Genomic DNA, 16,426 nt, shown 5'->3' with positions numbered 1-16,426 from the left:
AAAAATTAAGGGATACCCAAATCCCTAGTGATATGGGTATCCCCTTGCAATATGTTTATTTCTTATCGTTTCTTTAATTCAGGGTAGCCAAATCAACAGAAGATAAAAAAGCAAAGAAAACTTGCGAATACGAAAGTCATTCCAATGAGGAAAGGTCTAGAAATGCTAAAACGTAAGGGATACCCAAATCCCTAGTGATATGGGTATCCCCTTGCAATATGTTTATTTCTTATCGTTTCTTTAATTCGGGTAGCCAAATCGACCGAAGATAAAAAAGCAAAGCAAACTTGCAAAGACGAAAGTCATTCCAATGTGGAAAGGACTAGAAATGCTAAAACGTAAGGGATACCCAAATCCCTAGTGATATGGGTATCCCCTTGCAATATGTTTATTTCTTATCGTTTCTTTAATTCGGGTAGCCAAATCGACCGAAGATAAAAAAGCAAAGCAAACTTGCAAAGACGAAAGTCATTCCAACGTGGAAAGGACTAGAAATGCTAAAACGTAAGGGATACCCAAATCCCTAGTGATATCGGTATCCCCTTCCAATATGTTTATTTGTTATTGTTTCTTTAATTCAGGGTAGCCAAATCGACCGAAGATAAAAAGGCAAAGCAAACTTGCAAAGACGAAAGTCATTCCAATGTTGAAAGGACTAGAAATGCTAAAACGTAAGGGATACCCAAATCCCTAGTGATATGGGTATCCCCTTCCAATATGTTTATTTGACATTGTTTATTTAATTCAGGGTAGCCAAGTCGACTGAAGATAAAAAAAAAAGCAAAGCAAAATTACAAAGACGAAAATTCCAATGAGGAACGAGGACTAGATCGAAATGCTGAAATGTAAGGGATACCCAAATCCCTAGTGATATGGGTATCCCCTTCTCGAGTGTTTGTTTGTTCTTTTTTTTTTTTTTCTTTTAATTTAGGGTATGGAAATCCACCGAAGATTAAAAGGAAAAGAAAACTTACAAAGACCAAAGTCATTCCAACGAGGAAAGGACTAGATCGAAATGCTAAACTGTAAGGGATACCCAAATCCCTAGTGATATGTGCATTCCCTTCCAGAGTGTTTGTTTGTTATCGTTTCTTTAATCCATGGTATAGCCAAATGAACCGAACATTAAAAGGCAAAGTAAACTTACAAAGACAAAGGTCATTCCAGTAGGGAGAAGACTAGAAATGCTAAAAAGTAAGGGATACCCAAATCCCTAGCGATTTGGGTATCCCCTTACAATATGTTTGTTTGTTATCGGTTTTTGAATTCAGGGTAGCCAAATCGACCGAAGATAAAAAGGCAAAGGAAATCTACAAAGACTTCACCATTCAACGAGGAAATGATTGGAAATGTTAAAATGTAAGGGAAAGCTGAATATTTGGTATATGTAAATCTTTAGTGATACTGGTATCCCCGTCCAATACATGGCTGTCTACCGAGAACATTCCAAACGAGAATACGGCTTTACAAATCAGCAGTTTATTACACACTCCATCTAATATAATTATCTTGTTTTTTAGACGCGGCCTATGAGAATATAATAGGGGTAAAGGGAAATAACCAACTGTTAGGTTGACTATAATAACACAACAAAGAAAATATAATCTAGTAGGCAATGTTGAAACTAGGCTTTATAATGTTAGGGAAAGTAGGAGAAATGACATGTCGTATGCCCTGATGAAAAATGAAATGGTCGTATGCCCTTGGCCATACGATCAAGCTCGTCTTTGGACATTTTTAAAAAAGATTGAAAACATATCTTTTTAAAATCGCCTGTGACTGTTAATAATTTTTGTTGCATGAGCCGTTTTATATTGTTGTATTTCCAGCACATTTTATCCTTTTTATAGATCTTTGTTTTAGTTTGTGAGCTTCTTTTTATATGTAAAGAACTTTTGAATATTTCATAGTATTAGCGCTATATCAATGTGTAATTATTATTGTTATTATTATTATTATCATTATTATTATTATTATTATTATTATTATTATTATTAAGGTATCCTTAGTCGACCGATCATACCCATATTTCCAGTGACATGTTATGGGTAAGGATAGGAAATTTCTAGTTTTACCTCATAATATTGCCTGAATACGGTAATTTCTTCAACCGTTTTTACTAATGATATTATGGAATCTTTGTGTCCTCTGCAGTATAGAGACAGTTGGGCACGTACTACCAGATTGGAGTCTCGGCAAACCCATGGTCAAAATTGAGTTCACAAGAAGGAGAAAAAAAAATCACTTTTTAAACCGACGCAGTATTTCACCGGTTACGTATGTCATACGGTGGGCGATCATTTTCACCGCTGGGCCAGCAACTGTCTCTCTGTCCCATCTCAAGTGCTTCGGGAAGCGACGAGCTAATTGTTCTTCCAAGGTACTTGACAAGGTTTCTGAGGCTTGCAATCGTGCGTTTAAGCTTTGTCGAAAGCTTGCAACGCCTTGATTGTCGCCTTCTTTTTCTGTGGTAAGCTCACGGAAAGCTAAATAGCCTCTTTTACCGCCTCGACCAAGGTCTGCGAGCGCTTCTTCGCTTATTTCACAAGCTTTCTTGATGATCGTTTTAAGCACGCCCTATTTTTCTACCTCGTCGATCATTTCCTTGGCTTCCTTCTGCGCTGCTGCTTCATCTTCCGATTCACTGTTTTCGAAGAAAAAGTTAAGAAAAGTATAGTAAGGCCCTTGCACGTCGAAATACTGTTTACTGGGTTAGACAGACAGCCAGCCAGACAGACAGACAGACAGACAGACAGACAGACGGACGGACGGACGGAAGGGTGGATGGATGGATAAATAGATAGATCGCTTGTGCTACTGCTAGTGACAGTCCACAGTTCACCATGATAATAGCTTACCCTAGTTTTTACTGCGCATGCTTCGGTTTTAGATGGTGTGCCATTAACCATTCCGACGACTTGTATTTTCTCTGTTAAAACCAATGTAACAAAAATTGACAGTAAATTAAACTACTGAAAAGACGAAGTACAAAAAACTGACAGGTGGAAAGAAAAGAACACTGACCTTAATCTTGGATCTGAGTCGCAACTTCATTCCTTCTTCTTCTTTTTCTTTTTCTTCTTCGTTCTTTACCAACGGACTGACAGATTCCTTCAGCACCGTCTGATTTTTTTCCACCGTATTACGTGAGTCAGGACCCACCTTTTCTTCAATTTGAGTGTTTCGGTTGCTGAAGTAATACAATGAAAAAACAATATTGTTATCTTTAAAATAAATCTAAACTGATCAGAACGCGTAAAGTGTGCGAAATGAGAAATTTCCTATTATTTTGTGTAAGGGTTAATTTTTTTCCCTACCGGCAACGATCAATGATCTCATCACATTTTAGAACGTTACGTATTATTAGGCTCCTCAGCTTTGACTGGCTTATCTGAAAGGAATGCAAAAAATTCCATGATTCGTCAGTCACACCATATTCCATGGCATCTGTCTAATCAAAGTCGATAGGACACGAGGGAGAACTGTTTAGTTCTTTTAGCATAACTCATTGACCAATCTATAAAGCAAATCAATATTTTGATGTGCAAACTGCAAGAAAATACGAAGTTCAAACCCCATTTTCCCTTTCATGTTTCTATCGATTGTTAGACGGCCGCTGTCATAAGCCAATCAGATTACGCGTTTCCCTTGTGGCCGCTAACATACATACAGATTTGATTTAAGAGAAGCACGAAATATCTTTTCTTCATCGTTATAATGTACGTCGTCCTTCTCGAGGCCAAGTCGAGATGGTCGGCTTCTATTGCAGATAAAGGAGAGTAAGGATACTTTCCTCATTTTCATTGCATTTTAGGTTTACTTACCTTGCTGAATGGAGATTCACAATTTCCACGTACGCTCTGGGCCATCTGTTCCAAAAAACAAGGATGGTAAAAACAATTTACCATAAACAACAGCCACTTTCCCATACACATGACAACAAAACACCGCGAAGAGTTCGTTAAGGGGATTCCTTATATTGCGCATCCCTAGTGCGCACGATTTTCTCGTCACTAGCGCGCGAACACGAGCGCGTGAACATACACAAAATCAAGAGATTTCCTTAGCTGGACAACAAAATAAGCACAGGTTTCTCTTAAATGATTATGGTGACCATTTTCCTATTATATAATTTGGTGTAAAAATTATTCCTTTTAACTTGAAAAATTGTAGAAAAGATTGTTTGGAAGGGAAAAAAAGGCATAGCTAGAAGTGCACAAAAAATGCAATAACGACTCGGCGAACTAACGACTAACTAATGAGAATAAAGACTCGAGGAACCTTTTGAGTGGATGCAGTTTAAAATTGTGTAGTTTTTTCCATCGGATATATATTACATTATTACATATGCTCGAGACTAGAAAAATAGACGTTCGAACTGTCAATTTTTTTTCAACTTCTTTATTACAAAGCTTTGCGTACAGCTATCGCGAAGTGTAACGTGAACCGATGACATATCGCACGTGATTCAGGATAAATGGAGTAATATTGGTCCAGCTTATCTCTTTTGCAAACACGGTAACCTATCCTACATTATTGTAATTTTCGACACAGTGCTTCGTAGGGAACATTCAGGAAAAGTTTGGAAAAAAGGTGTAACAAATTTTATTTAGAGGGATCATCTTGACATAATCGTTGATTGTAATGTTTTACTGGCTCGTTTATGCATTCAGCGTTCAAGATGAACTGGATACTTCACCATGCAAATATCGCGTTAATGTTTGGACTAAATATTTTGTATCCCGTAAATTTTTCTTCAGTCAAAAATCAACAATTTTACTAAAGATCTCCGGGGACACTCTCGGTCTACTTTAAGGCATGAATTTCTTTTTGTTACTTTTATTTCAAAAGGAGCCCATCTCAGTCCTTTCCGAGTTGAATGGTGAATGGTATATTCGGTCGATTTGGCTACCCTCAATTCAAACTAAAGAAAGGATAACACCTAGTCATATTGGACGGGATACCCATATCACTAGAGATTTGGGTATCCCCTACATTTAGGCATTTATAGTTCTTTCCTCCCTTGAATGAATTTCGTCTTTGTAAGTTTTGTTTTCCTCTTCGTCCTCGGTTCATTTGGCTACCCTGAATTAAAGAAACAATGACAAATAAACACACTGGGAGGGGATACCCATATCACTAGGGATTTGGGTATCCCTTACATTTCAGCATTTCTAGTCCTTTCCTCATCGGGATGACTTTCGTCTTTGCAAGTTTGCTTTGTTTTTTTATCTGCGGTCGATTTGGCTACCCTGAATTAAAGAAACAATAACAAATAAACACTCTGGGAGGGGATACCCATATCACTAGGGATTTGGGTATCCCTTAATTTTTCGCATTTCTATTTTCTTTTCCCCCCTTCTACGCCTTTTGTCTTTGAAAGTTTGCTTTGCCTTTTTAATCTTCGGTGGATTTGGCTACCTACATTAAAGAAACGATAACAAACAAACACTCTAGGAAGGTATACCCATATCACTAGGGATTTGGGTATCCCTTACAATTTAGCATTTCTAGTCTTTTTCTCCCTTAAATGAATTTCGTCTTTGTAAGTTTTCTTTTCCTTTTAATCTTCGGTTCATTTGGCTACCCTGAATTAGAGAAACGAGGACAAACAAACACTCCAGAAGGGGATACCCATATCACTAGGGATTTGGGTATCCCTTACAATTTAGCATTTCTAGTCCTTTTCTCTCTTGATTGACGTTCGACTTTGCAAGTTTGCTTTGCCTTTCTATCTTCGGTCGATTTGGCTACCCTGAATTAAAGAAATGATTACAAGCCAACACTTCAGAAGGGGATACCCAAATCACTAGGGATTTGGGTATCCTACTTTCACTTGTTTCCCCTGTCCAAAGATTTAAGCCTTGTCCACTCTATTTATACTTATTTTGGATTTCTTCCCAAAACAAAGGGGAAAAAAAACCTCGTTAAATGGCATAGAGAACTGTTCGCCGGCAAAATCTAATGGGAGGGATGGTCAAGGAAAGAGCGATAAATAAACAAGTCTAAGACAAAATTTATTTCAGGCAGGCAGCATACACTGAGGTCAGTCACAGCTTGAGACTAGTGTGCATATTGCGTGACGGCCGTATCTCAGTGTGTTCGTTCGCATATTGATTAAATTTAATTGCCGAACTATACGAGGTTTAGAATGTGCCTTTCGTGTTTAAAATAACGGCATTTCAAGGGTTATCGATAGGCACCAAGCGCATGTTCATACAAGGAACTTTGGCGCGCGAATTCGGTTTTGTATGTCGTTATACTGCGGACTCGGATCAGACAGTCTGTTCTAAATTGCGACTATTTTCAGCGACGTATTGTCTTTATATCAAGTAAAATAACGCTTTAATTTATTGAGACAAAGCTTAGTAAGAAGATAATTGGGTTTTGAGCAGACTTGTGGATGATTTCACTTGTCCCAGTTTTAAGCTTTCAGTGTTTTGGGTATCCCCAGTGGGGATACCCAAAACACTAGGGATTTGGGTACGGGGGTACCCAAAACTCAGGGATACCCAAATCACTGTGACATCGGCGCGTTTCGCGTTTCGTCGGGAAGAGACATCGGAGGAGACACAAACGAGTATGAGCAATACTGATCGCAGTACTGTGGCACTGAACGCCGAAGGGTATTTGGAACCCTCTCCAAATGAGTACGAAGAGACGCATGATTTCAAGGGAATCAAGGACATGTAAGATTAGATGATTTACTTACAAACTTTTGAGTCAAGATACAAAGAAATGTGTAGAGTGATGAAGGTTACAATCATGTATATTCGTGATCGGCTTACATAAGGAGATGTTGATCTCCGTTTTCTTGATTTAAAAAAAATAGCATTTGATTATCCCAGAGACACTTAACAACAGAAAATGTATAACTGTGTAGATAAAAGGTGTTCTAGTCGGTGGCAGGTAGTCAGGGGTAGGGGGGGTTGGGGGAGTGTGGTTGGCCGGATTGATGTTGAAGCTGTTGGACACTGAGTGTGGTTTCGCAAGCTAGTGGGGGACATTTCCTAAGATTTTTCATTAATTTTACTTCTACTTTGATGGATCAATTCTACAATTCTTTTTTTAAAACAAAGGCACTAAGCAAATACCCAATCATTGATAACCAAATCATGGTCATTTTCCTTATGTAAAAGGTTATCATAGCCACAACATTACCAATGAAAAGCACCCTCAATTAAGGACAGTTCTATGCTCTTTCCAGTAGTTTTAATTTGACTGATCAATAGTACCACTCTTTATCAAATGGTGTTTAAATATTGGTATCACACAAATGCCCAACCATTGGTCATCTTCATGGCATAATAGATTACCATAGCAACAGAACAACCACTTCAAAGCACCGTTAACGCTATCTTTAAGCACCGTCATGTTTAAGTGCTTTGAAACTATCTTTCAGAAAGGAGCTTGGTGACTCCATTTTTTATTGTAAGTGACATCGTGAATTTGGGCATGATAATATACAACTTTTTGGTTCAGGAGGTTCAGGATTCAGACTCAAATTTTCAAATATTTAAGGTGGCTCTGAAGCCATTCCACAGTTTTTATTAACAGTTGTACTGATCCTTTGGTAACCTATTATGAAAAGGTTGACCATAACTTGTTATAAAGTATTTTTAGGGTAGGGAATTTCTGTGTGACCATTATTGTAGTATCATCTGATGAAAAGAACTGGAAACTGTTATAAAGCCACCTTAGTTTTCACTTTAAAGGTGTCTATAAATCAAAAATGAGTCTGGTGAAACCATTTTTCATCATTGAATTCTGATGAACGCGTCAGGTTTTCTTGATTTATCATGGACTTGCAAACTGAGCTCTTGAGACGCTCACATTTAGAGGATGTGAAAAATGCATCAATTCAGGTTATTTCAAACTCCTTGGTATAGTTTAATTTGATATACCGGTAGAGGGGTTTAGATATCCACAGTTAAAACTGGGCAGGATACATTGCTTGGACGCAAGACTCCTATCTAATTTACCTGAAAGTGTTTTATTCCCGTAAAGCTTTTCATCCTCTCCACCCCTGATCCCTAGTACATTCCCCCTCACCCTCACTTTTCTCTCCACTCACACCAACATCACCTACATCATTTTATGATGAGAGATGATTAATATTGAGCTAATAAGGAGACATCACCTTGAAAGCCCTTTCCAGGAAAATATATGGTTACTAAAGGTATGAGACAGGCCACAGCTGCTGGAAGTCTGGGCCTGTCTAAAAAAAAGTTTTTTATGTAAAGTTAGTAGTGATAATAATTCGTTTTTCCTTTTTTTGTGTAGCTTTGGTGGGATGACAATCAACACAGAGAAGGAGAAATGCAAAAATGAAGAAGAATTTGAAAGAAAACTTGTTTGTAAGTCTTTGCTGTTTTTAGTGGATAAACTCATGATCAGTCAAGTAGTGCTTTTTACCTTTAACTCTTACATGTAATTCTTACAGTCTATCAGATTAGTTTTAAGTGAGTTATTAAAAATCAAAGATTCTACTGCAAGTCAATGGCAAGAACAAGATAAAAGCATGTAACTAGGGTCTGCTAAATCTGCGAGCCAGCGAGCCATGCGAGCTACAGTGTGAGCCATGCAAGTCATGTGAGTCATGCGAGCCATTTATGTGAGTATTTTTTTTTTCTTCAACTGGTCTGGGAGGTCGTCGACTTTTCGCCAAGAAACATAAATCTCGCGCCCGACTATCACTAAACTATCGCTATAAACCGCTCGCCTGCCATCTTGAAAGCGGAGATGACCCTGGGGACGAGTATAAACGGTACAACCTCGCTCCTAGGGTACTCTCTCTTTCCGGGCCTGGGAAATTAATTTTAAATAAAAATTTAGCTACAAAAGTGCCTACAATTGAAATATTCCCAAAAGAAAATCCTAATCTCGCTTCGGTTACCAGAACTATTGCTGGTACGGCAAATATGAAAAATGCTCTAAACATCTGCACATCGTGCCAAGTCTTGCGTCATAGTAATGGCTACCCTGAGTGTGATGAATTTTTTTCTTTGTTTCATATTTTTGTTGTTTGGAGAAAATTTTGTGTATTCAAATCGCCCAGGATCCGCAAAAAATAAAAACGATGCGTCAAAAATTTATTAAGGTTCAGGACTAAAGTAAAGAAATTTTCTGAGAGAAACATACGGCTCCACCGCCCACCGCTACTCGAATGGGTAAGTGAATGGTATCCATTGGCACCTGTCATTCATTGATGTCCACATTGAAAATCATTCAAGAAAAAAGAAAACAGTACTTCAGGGCAACTCCGTGTATTGGTGTCAAGAATGGTGAGTGAATCGCGTAATTTTTACAGGTTCGCTCTTTAGTGAATCAGAGTTACCAAAACTTTGTCGATTGGCTGACTGCTGCATGTGGTTGTCCCTTCCCTTAGAATTTAATATTGCAAGAATTTAATATTGTGATCTTATTCATCTTGTTCCGTTGCTCTTGTTCTTGTTCTCATGTGAATGTAAATGTAACAAACAAAAAATCTTAACATTTTTACTAGGGCTCGCATGACTCGCATGACTCGCATGACTCGCATGGCTCGCATGGCTCGCCCTTTGGCTCGCATGGCTCGCATGGCTCGCCCTTTGGCTCGCATGGCTCGCTGGCTCGCAGGTTTATAAAACTCATGTAACTATGCTATTCTGTGACTCTCTGATTAATGAAACTAAACTGATTAAATAATATTGTCAAACGTGTCAAACTGATTTTCCTTTTATCATCGCCCTTATTCCAGTGTTTTTTTTTCAGCATCGTTGGCAACATTCAAACAAAGTGCTATTAGAGGTGTTTGGCTGAGGATATCAATTGATAATTCCTCATTTATTCCTATTGCCATTAAGGTACAAAGCAGCTCTAAGTTAAGGGGTAGTGAAATAGCTGTCAAACGGTTAAAAAAAATGTCTTTTACCTATCCTTTTCAAAAGAAGATGTGAAAGCAATAAACAAGTATAGCTGCAGTACTTTAATTCACTCTCTTGTTTATTGTGAACTTTGTCATATTGCTATTGTTTTTTGTGTGAAATAAGCAAACAATCAATATAGATGGTATTGTAATTTTCTCCTCTTTTAATGAAGATACTCATTTTGGAGTAAAAGGAAATGAATAACCCTAAAGAATATTCTACCACTGTTTTCACCATTGTTTAATGTCAGTTATTAAATTATTGAATCCTTCCAGCTGGTGTCTCAATGGAATCAAACATAAATTATGGAGTATAGTATGACATTGTGTATAATTTTGATTAGTTTTAATTATTATTATTTTAATTTATTATTAGGTACATAATGTATGATTTAATAAGAGTGATTGGTTTTTTTTTACATGCTGTACAGAATGTTTGTTATGTTCCATTTCAGCATGGTTTTGTTTTTCATCATACATATCCAACTTATATTGTGTTGACTCAATGGCTTCCTGAAGATGAACCAAACACCCTTCCAAGTTTTGCCACAAGCTACCTTGGTATGTACTATATTTGCCCTCATTAATTGCCGGGCCCCAAATAACACTGCATTTTACCTTCATTTGCTACAATTGTTTTTCAGGAGCTGGTGGGCTAGTTATCAATGACAAAAACCAGCTGTTAGCTGTTTGTGAACGGTTCAGTAAAAAGAAGCATTGGAAACTTCCTGGAGGGATGGTAGACAGAGGTGAAAATTTAGTACATTGTTTTTCAGCTCAATGATTTGTCTGTTTGATAGAATTTTTTGTGGTTGTTTGAATTGTTATTTCCAAATTCAGATTCAACTATGATCAGACACTACAAACTGTACCCTGTTGTTATCCTATGAAAGGAGTAAACACTGTGCTTCTGTAGTATGCCACAATGGGTGATTCCAAAAAATATCCATACCCTACCATGGGCGGCATGAACATTTTAACCCCCCTTATGTTTGGAAATTCCAAAATGCTCTACCCCCTATGCTCTGTGAAGAGTAGATCATATTGATACCAGTGGAAGACAAAGGTAAAGTTCATGATGTGCCGTTACCAACCATATTGAAAATTATGTTCATTGAGTAAGTGCTGACCACTAGTCATACAGCCTACAGATCTGTCAGGCGTTCCATTTGGAAACATGAGACTGGTGTGAGTTTTTCGCACACTACATTATGCCAAAGATTCCAGAAATTTTGGTTGGAAGTCAAATAGAAAGATCCATTTTCATTCTTTTGACCGGAATATTTGGGATCACCTTTGGAGGTGGTCCACTTATTTCAGTCTGAATATTCCGACTGAAATTCACCGTTCCATTTTTGACAAACAGGTTTTTTGTCCTACTTCTCTTCACTTACGTAGGGAATTTGGAAAAGGAATAAAAGATGGTGAGAGCCATTCCTCTTAGTTGGCCCAGTTTAATCGGAAAATGGGGTTCCATTTTCCTTGGGTATTCCCTCTGATCTCTGACTGGTCGGTTTGGCATAATGGAAAGCACCCCATCAATCAACAATTTTAGATCAGAAAGAAACACAGACTTGTTTTATATTTTATTAATCTATCAACTAATTCAGGCCTCTTTGATGTGAAGCTCGCTGCAGAACCCATCCTCTCACTCATCTGCATGAACGCCAACACCTATCTGGTTGGTCTTTATCCTGCATCCGTGGTCGATTCGTACTTGATTTTCAAACTAGAAAAGGATGACAGATCAACAATTTCAAGCAAAGCTTTCATCATCTTCCCCCTCTGGAAATTAAGAGCTGAAACCCCACCCATGCATTTGGAATTCAAAACTGCATTACACCCCCTCTTCCCCGTGCCTTCAGAATTCCAGTCCAAGAAACCTCCCTCTCCCTCAGAATTCCAAGATGCTGCCTGTTGTATGGTATGGATATTTTCTGGAATCACCCAATAATTATGCTTTTTCCTTATAATTTGATGTAACAGGATAATCCAGTGTTTTGATTGAGAGAATTTTTACTCTTTCTCAGATTTGATTAATAATTACATGTATGAACCAAAATATAAACCATGGCTTACCTAAACTACCCTAAACGTGGTTAGGTATATAAATTGTGATGCCCTGTGACTGTTGTATGACAGTTGACTGTAATGATGTTAAGAATGTTCATTGTTTTTTTTACAGGGGAAGACATTGTCGATGCTGTTAGGAGGGAGGTCTTAGAGGAAACCGGCATTCAAACCAAATTTGTTTCTCTTATTTGTTTTCGTCACATGTTAAACTTCCGGTTTGGCTGTTCTGACATCTACTTCATTTGTCATCTAAAACCTTTAACCCAGGATATTAATGTAGAGCCAAGAGAAATCACTGATGCACAGTGGATGGACGTGAGTGAAATGATTGCCAACTCTGTCTGCCTTTTTTGCCTTTGTACATCTAGTTTCATAAATTAAATTAAAGTTGCTTGAAGATTCAATAATTCAGCATCCAGACACGTACATCAGCTTGCAAAGGAAGAACTGACTAAATTAACATGTACTGGGAGTGGTACATTTTTCTATAGGGCCATTGGATTGGATGATGAAGTCACAATCATGTGTGATGGACAAGTATCATATTTTGGACTTTTTCACTAGCTGATAAAAGACCTCTAAGCTAGCATAAAATGGTTCTATCTTGCCTGGAGGGCAACCTGGAAAGACAATTTTATTTGCACCTTGATTTGCTCTGAGTAGAGCTTTTATTATGAATGAAACATATACTAGTATCCTTCAGATCAATGATAGCTATTTCTTTGGGCGTGTAAACACTAAATCTTCTTCATTATCCACTCATTTGATTTCTGAGAGGGAATAAATGAAGATTTATGATACAAATCATTTACTAAGGGCTTTTCCAAAAATCCCAGGTGGCAACTCATCAGTTATGTCACACTTTTTGATGGTTATTGATTTCCTGTATCATTAACTGGCTCGTGTTGCAGTGGATTGAGGTGCTAGAATTAGGCAGAAGTAGTGTCCTGCCAATCAACGCATGGGTAGCGTGAATCGTTTTAAGGTGGCTTACTACAGTTTTTTGGAGACTCAGTAGCACACGCTACAATTGCCTGCCAGACGTCAGTTTTAGTCGCGCATGCAAAAATGATGCAAGTAACCCTAAGAAAAAACAAAAACAACTTCAGGACCTTAAAGGCATGAAATCACTTCGGTACAGAGCGATAGTTTCAAACTGCTTTCAAACATGTGTTTAAGCCTAGGGCCAATAAAATATGACAGAAAAGGTCCATAAACAACCGGTAAAAGAGCTTTAATTTACTCTTGCTTTCTTGTACGCCATACATGGTGTCACATGAGCATGCCCATAAATAAAGGGCATGCGCAGTTCAATTCTCATCCAAGGTTGTAAAAGTAAATCTTTCATGAAGGATTGCTCGAAAACCTACCGTACAACCCATGATGAAATTTTCATGGTTGATTTTAGGGGTGAATCGCATTTAGAGCCAAATTTTTTAAAAAAATCTGTAAGACAGATTTTAAGCTATTTTTGATTTCACATTTTCTTAGTTTCTGAAAGATCTCTTTTGCAGATTTTTATTTTACGTTGCATGAATGTTAAATCAGAGCCAATTTCTTATTCCTGAAATTTTGAGGTGGGGTCATACAGGTGAATTTTGAGAAAAACGTGATTTAACCTACTAGTGCCCAGTCTCTCCTGAGGTACTTGGTCATTCATTTTGGCCATTTATTGAGGTTTAAACTGTTCGAGTTTCGCCTAGAATGGTAAAAGACTTAAGCAAACAGTAAATAGAGAAAGGAAAAACATTTTGGGGCATTTTTGGAAAGAGTTAGAAGTTGGGCTGTTATAATCCATCAAAACTGTAGTAAGCCACCTTAATAGGGCAAAATTGGAGATGATTGTGCAAAGTCATGTCACTTGCTAAAATACACCTGCACATGAGCTTTACATTTTTTGATAGAAAAGAGTATGAAAATGATATAATGACATTACATGAAAGTGAAATTGTCAGCATTGATCAATTCTTCACTTTAAAAAGCAAATCTTCTACAGGTGCTATGGATAAAAATTTAAAAGGTTCCATAAAAACTACATGTGTGAACCCCTTAGGTGGTACCTTAAAGGTTTTACATGCTTTCTCATTTCTGTTGTCATGTGTCATATAGGGACCCCCTGATTATTTCCCTGCTGTCAGTTTCTCTACTAACTTCCACCATTAACATAGTTTTACTTAATATTATTGTTCTCTTTTGTAGTTGGATGAATATATAGCAAGCCCACTGGTTAATGACTCAAATTGTTTAATTGCGGTGGCTTACAAGAACAATTTTCATAACAATGATGACTTCAAAATTGAAACAAAGAAAGTGCAAGTTGGTAGAACGGTTGGAACTCTCTTTAGCTTACATCAGTACAATCAATGCAAAGATCAGAATAGAGAAGGTGGGAACTGATCGCATCCATGATAGAGAATACCAAGTCAGTGGACCATAGTCATTAATAAAATAATGTTTACTTTATGTAGGGTACATCAAAATATAAAATTGGTGTTTGAGTCAAAGGGTTTGTTCCTTTTCCATGGCTTTGGCTCAATATCGCAGCCATTTTTATAGTTATACATCCTGCCTTGCTAGTGAGGTTACAAGTCTTTTTAGCATTCTTCACAATTAATTTTTTTCTACTTGGTTAAAAATTGTTAATTATTCTGCATATATGTAATTGCAAATGAAGTACAATACAATTTCAGGATCATTATTAGGTGTTTTGGTGTGGGGAAGTAGGCGGAAAGGGGGGGATTAAGAGAAGAAAAGTTACAGTCAGGGAGAGGAAAGCAGCAAAAATACCTTCCTTCCTTCCTTCCTTCCTCTTCTTTCCTACCTCCCTATCCGACCTATCCTTAGGAAGGGCTAATAATGAACTTTTGTGAAGTATTGTGTTGTAGTTGATATTTTGAGAGTAAAAACTTTGAGAGTAAAAGTGTCTTATCCTGTCACTGTGTTTAACCCTTTGAATACCAATGATGCATATACGCATAATTAATGGTTGTGCTCTTTGTACCACTTGTGACGTCATCAATTTAAATGTCATCAGATATTCTTGATAAGCAGATAGTAGAACTAGGTTAGGCCTTTCCGTACAATGGTCAGGTTTAGATATTGACGACATTCCAACGTTGTAAATCAAAAAACGTTATCGATCAGTTTTGGTGCAGAAATGGTGGTAAAATGGTCCACTATGCCTATGATTGATCAGGGTCCATTTCTAGGCTTCACCCATAATTAACACCCAACTTTTCACAGCAGCCACAAAGAACATGCAACACAAAAGGTAGCCTGAGTAAAAGGGCCGAGAAAAAAAGAAAGGAAAGGGGCAACAAACAACATTGAGAATAGGTAATGGCAAACAAAAAAAAAATTGACTTATGCACATGCCCGCAATTGAAATAGTTCAATTTTGTACGTAATCCTCAAAAAATCTCTCCTTTTGGTAAGAAAAAGCTTTCTTAGCAAAACTTAGGCTTATTTAGCATCATGGCAAACAAAAAAACCTGACTTAACGGTTAAAAACAGTATTTTTTGGCGGAAGTTTGGTATTCAAAGGGTTAATTCTCGTTTACGTGCTTCCTAGACTGTTTGTATAAGTAATCATATGGTTTTGAGTTCAATTTGGAATTAATTTGCATGAGTGAGTTTGCATGAGCCGCCTTGGCGAGTGTAATTTCAGTTTTTTGAAACATTCACGAGTGCAAATTAATTCCAAATTAAACAAGGAAAACCATATGATTACTTATTAATAGTTTAAGTTTATGGCATCCATAAACTGATGTTAATGAGACCTGAGAGACCATATCTCAAAGACAGGCACACACATTCTGCATTATAACACTTTATTTCAGAGACATGTAACACTACGAACCTCCTGTCACTTTCGTAGGTAAATCTCAGTAACATGAGTAACATGCCACCAATTCCTGATCTCAAAGTCCATCAGGGATTCCGAGTTGAAAACAATCACCCCCTTTAGATATCACAACAAACCTTTCATTTCCTAAGAAAGGCCACTGTTATCTACATCTGTAATAGACGGTGTATCAATGGTTCCAGTCATGTCTCTCACGTGTCCACCTCATGCCCCTGACCTCTAGTCAAGCACACGTTCCTCGTTGTATTCAGTCTTCTTGTTTGTGCTGATCCTTCGCCACTAATTTTTCTTTTTCCCCCCATGACTGGAACCCTTGCTCCAGACATTTTAACCCTTGATACTACGCTTTAGGACAATCTTTAAGCGGGTAAACAAAATCATTTAGATCTATAGAAATGTTCACCATGAATAAGGCTAATACTTTGTCTTTCCCCCCTCCCCCCCCCCCCCAAAAAAAGGGCAAGCTTTGACACTACAATTCAGAACGTCGTGGATAGATACTGAACATTACTATTCCGTTACTTTTAGAAAAACACATATCCGTATATACTTATAGATATCATTTGTTTATAAAAAAAAAA

The 16,426-nt window shown here is 37.6% G+C and overlaps 2 protein-coding genes across 2 annotated transcripts; one reads left to right on the top strand and one right to left on the bottom strand.

Annotated features, from left to right (window-relative positions):
- Nucleotides 1-2,577: 2,577 nt before the first annotated feature.
- Nucleotides 2,578-3,965, bottom strand: LOC145462252 (uncharacterized). Its single transcript, XM_081445755.1, has 5 exons — nucleotides 3,825-3,965; nucleotides 3,318-3,391; nucleotides 3,025-3,190; nucleotides 2,871-2,929; nucleotides 2,578-2,644 (listed from the first exon to the last, which is right to left on the bottom strand). The coding sequence occupies exons 1-5, from the start codon at nucleotides 3,933-3,935 to the stop codon at nucleotides 2,578-2,580; spliced, it is 477 nt and encodes a 158-aa protein (XP_081301881.1). The 5' UTR covers nucleotides 3,936-3,965.
- A 2,415-nt stretch (nucleotides 3,966-6,380) lies between these two features.
- On the top strand, nucleotides 6,381-16,289 carry LOC145464542 (nucleoside diphosphate-linked moiety X motif 6-like). Its single transcript, XM_081448470.1, has 7 exons — nucleotides 6,381-6,689; nucleotides 8,284-8,357; nucleotides 9,754-9,845; nucleotides 10,363-10,468; nucleotides 10,552-10,656; nucleotides 12,093-12,295; nucleotides 14,180-16,289. Exons 1-7 carry the CDS (start codon nucleotides 6,583-6,585, stop codon nucleotides 14,375-14,377), a joined length of 885 nt encoding a protein of 294 aa, XP_081304596.1. The 5' UTR covers nucleotides 6,381-6,582; the 3' UTR covers nucleotides 14,378-16,289.
- Nucleotides 16,290-16,426: the final 137 nt, after the last annotated feature.

The sequence above is a fragment of the Orbicella franksi genome, chromosome 12, assembly GCF_964199315.1.
Source record: "Orbicella franksi chromosome 12, jaOrbFran1.1, whole genome shotgun sequence".
NCBI lineage: Eukaryota > Metazoa > Cnidaria > Anthozoa > Scleractinia > Merulinidae > Orbicella > Orbicella franksi.
Note: the sequence above shows the minus strand (reverse complement) of the source record. Positions and strands in the feature narration are given on the sequence as shown.